This window comes from Chaetura pelagica, unplaced genomic scaffold (genome assembly GCF_000747805.2).
Source record: "Chaetura pelagica isolate M959 unplaced genomic scaffold, ChaPel_1.0 scaffold899, whole genome shotgun sequence".
Classification (NCBI taxonomy): domain Eukaryota; kingdom Metazoa; phylum Chordata; class Aves; order Apodiformes; family Apodidae; genus Chaetura; species Chaetura pelagica.
In genome coordinates, this window is record NW_009954561.1 from 218,272 (window position 1) to 221,536 (window position 3,265).

Here is a 3,265-nt window from a genome sequence, read left to right on the forward strand (position 1 = left end):
CTATTTCCACATATGAACTAGCCAAGAGAGCAGCTTTCGTCTCAGAGGTTTCTGTTGGAGGCACAACACTTCTTTTCTCCAAGGACACTGCAGTTTCCATATGCTAGCAAAGAATTCTTAGAACTTGTAAGGCAATGACAAAGCTAGCTAATCATGGCATTCACCTACCAGTGCACGCCCTGGCAAGCCAGGCTCTACTCGTTACTAAAGGATTGGTTCTTCACTACAGCAGCTGTGCAACGCAGGCTATTTCAGCATTTTAAGGAAACATCCATTATTCTACCTAACAGTAGCATTCCCTGGACTTCTGGCTTCAGCTTTAGTACTGGAACATCCTGAGGTAAATACTTTGTCCTCTGCCTCTAGACAAGTTTCACTGTTCTTATATGAAAGTGCATTGACGGATTCACATGTCAAGACCGATTCAGATTAAATTCTAGCAGCTAGTCAATAAATCTGGCTTTTCTTACACTATTCTGGTCTTCTCTGGCATCCTCTAATACTCAGACTGTTCTTCATCTTCAAGGATTGTGTTGTGCAATGAAATGTAAATGTCAGGAGCAGAGTTCATTTCAGACGGTCTTTTAATAGGCTTCGTAAAGCCAAAGAAACTGTATACAAGAATCCTTTACCACTTCAAATACAATATCAATGGAGTATGCATATTTCTTCCAGTAAAAAAGGACAATATAAATAAACATTTTCAAGAACCTCTTTATGGTAAGTTTGCAAGTCTATTTCTGGGTATTTTACATCATTACAACAGTAAAAATACCGTTTTGCAGGTTGAACATACAAGCACGTTCTCTTTAGATATATCAAGGTGGTTTGCCTTCCAATTTGTACCCAGGCTGCATTCCTACCTTGCTACACTAAAGGAATGTTACAAAAGACGAAGGTAATGCACTTTAAAAAAAAAGGAAAAAAAAAAAGTCCACAGCTTGTTCAGCTTCCAGTGAACATTGAATCAAAGGTCCTTTCTATCTCAAAAGAAACTGAATTGGGGCCCCAACTTCACCACTTTAAAAAAAAAAGAAGAACCAAGAACAAAACCAACACACCTTGGCTTGTCATGAAGGGTAAAATAAAATCCGAAGTGCTTTCAAAAAAGATTAAAAACACTTGAAAGCAGAGCTTTCTTAAAAGGTCTAATTAGGCCATATTGTAATCAGAAGCTGTCAGGCTGTGTTTGACAAGATTAGAACTGATAATACTACAAAAGTGGAAATACAAGGAGATGTACTACACAATAACGATTTCAGCGAAGCTCCAAAAATCTTTATAAATACAGCCATTGGAAGGACGATCTTGAGTCAGGAAGGATTTTTACTCGTTGTGTGTAGCTGAGGACAAGAAGCAGGCACAATTGTAAAGGCACTGAAGCATAGACAAGTTCCAGCATTTTAGTCCCTTGCATTATCTCAGAAGCTAGTGCTAGATGGCTACACCGCACGAGGACTCCCCCACCCTTGATTAATGTTTGTTAGGGCATCTGAGTTTGGTCTCAGCCTCAACACTCGAGGAACTTAAACACTTGCTTTGCCTTAGATCCAAGCAACTCCTACACATGCATTACAAATTAGAAACTTAAAACGGCACAACCACGTCCAAAGCCTGGCAGATTGGTTCTTAGGGGCAAGAACAGCAATAGTGGTACAGTCCAGCTGAGCCTTACAGTATTTCCAGACTCCAGCACAGGGTCAGAAGGTTTAGAAGTTCCTACACAAACGTACTCATGGTTCCCGTTTGAACCAAGACTTACCGTAACTGTCATAGCTGTCTCTGTAGGACCCTCCTGAAGACCTGTCTCCATAGCCACCTTGACTCCTGCTGCAACAAACATTCACCTGGCTTAGTATTTGCTCAACTGCTCCTGGAACCTTTTGACCTTTATGTCAAAGAGGCAACAGAGCTTTAAGAGCTTCCTAGTAGCAGTTGCAATGACTTTACCTGCTATTATAGTAGTCTCTGGAGCCATTGTATCCACCACTTCTGGAATCAAATCTGCTTCCACCATAGCCTCTGTCTCCACCTCCTTGAACAAACACCACATCACAGGGTTATTCAAGCATTCTGACCAACACCAAAACCATCACCACTTAAAAAAGTATTGAAAAAAGAATTACACACCCTCACCTCTGGAGAAGCCACGGCCCCGACCTCTGCCACCCCGGAAAAAGCCTCTGCCCCCAGAAGATCCCCCCCTGTATCCACGAGATCTGTTCTCTGATGATTTTCCAGCCTGATCAACTCTGATTTGACGTCCATCTACAGACTAACAGACCGAGAAAAATGTCAGTCAACTGGTTTTTTACACACTTCAACACGAAAACACTTGTGCAACGTGTGCAATGAGTCACACACTTCCCTGGGAGCCGAGCAGCACCAGAACATGCCCCTCTCACAGCTCCCACTGAGCTCCATGTCACAGCTAAACCAACTGCACCAGTACATGGTGCAGTCAGAGGATGCACAGACTAATGTCACTGGCTTTCAACCCCACAAGTGAAATAATAAAACATTAGCATTTATACTCTTTACTGCAATCAGAATACTTCAATGACAATCTGCTTTTCTCCACAGCATTCAACACAAAGATCTTTCAAGCTCCCCTACTACATTTTAGGGAAATGAGGAAAGCTGCTCCAAAGCCTCCTTACCTTTCCATTCATGGCCATCATCGCGTCTTTAGCATCATCTATGTTTTCAAAAGTAACAAAGCCAAAACCTCTGGATCTCTGAGTCTCTCTGTCTTTCACCACAACAACTACAAAGCAGGGAAAAAAAACAACAAAAAAACAGTCACCACCCGTGCAATCTAAAGGATTGATGGAAGTCATCCCAGCTCGGCACTGCAGCCTCACCTTCAGAGATCTGTCCGTATTTGGAGAAGACTTGTTCCAATGACTGTTCATTGGTGTCAAAACTCAGTCCACCGACAAAGAGTTTTCCCTCGTCTGAGGCCATTCCGACCTGCAAAGTCAAGACACACCCACTCAGCACTTGTTAAAAGAAAATTAAAAGTATTCCCACCAAGTCGAAATGAGGCCCTTACTTTTCAAACAACCTCACGTTCTCGCACACAACTCGAGATAACGAGAGCAGGAAGTCACGGCAGGACCGGGCACAGGGACCCGGGGGAGGTTGGGGCACTAGGACCCGGGGGTTGGGGCACTAGGACCCGGGGGTTGGGGCACTAGGACCCGGGGGTTGGGGCACTAGGACCCGGGCACAGGGACCCGCGGCCGCCCCCCCGCGGCTCATC

At 43.9% G+C, this 3,265-nt stretch overlaps 1 protein-coding gene across 6 annotated transcripts; it reads right to left on the bottom strand.

Moving 5' to 3' along the window:
* Positions 1-566: 566 nt before the first annotated feature.
* Positions 567-2,971, bottom strand: CIRBP (cold inducible RNA binding protein). Of its 6 annotated transcripts, none has more exons than XM_010005321.1 (6): positions 2,865-2,971; positions 2,661-2,767; positions 2,137-2,275; positions 1,951-2,032; positions 1,763-1,827; positions 567-1,343 (listed from the first exon to the last, which is right to left on the bottom strand). In XM_010005321.1, the coding sequence occupies exons 1-6, from the start codon at positions 2,965-2,967 to the stop codon at positions 1,327-1,329; spliced, it is 513 nt and encodes a 170-aa protein (XP_010003623.1). In that variant the 5' UTR covers positions 2,968-2,971; the 3' UTR covers positions 567-1,326. The 6 variants fall into 6 exon arrangements, with proteins under 6 accessions (XP_010003623.1, XP_010003622.1, XP_010003621.1 ...); XM_010005320.1 differs by having other exon boundaries at positions 1,951-2,035; XM_010005319.1 differs by having other exon boundaries at positions 1,763-1,830; positions 1,951-2,035.
* Between the last annotated feature and the right edge of the window lie 294 nt (positions 2,972-3,265).

Bases quoted from the DNA above. Each gene is read 5' to 3' on its own strand.
- CIRBP (XM_010005316.1), bottom strand. From the start codon at position 2,967: ATGGCCTCAGACGAGGGAAAACTCTTTGTCGGTGGACTGAGTTTTGAC. The intron at 2,768-2,864 runs GTGAGGCTGCAG...CCTGCTTTGTAG, and splicing joins ATACGGACAGATCTCTGAAG to TTGTTGTGGTGAAAGACAGA. The intron at 2,276-2,660 runs GTAAGGAGGCTT...TCGGTCTGTTAG, and splicing joins TGATGGCCATGAATGGAAAG to TCTGTAGATGGACGTCAAAT.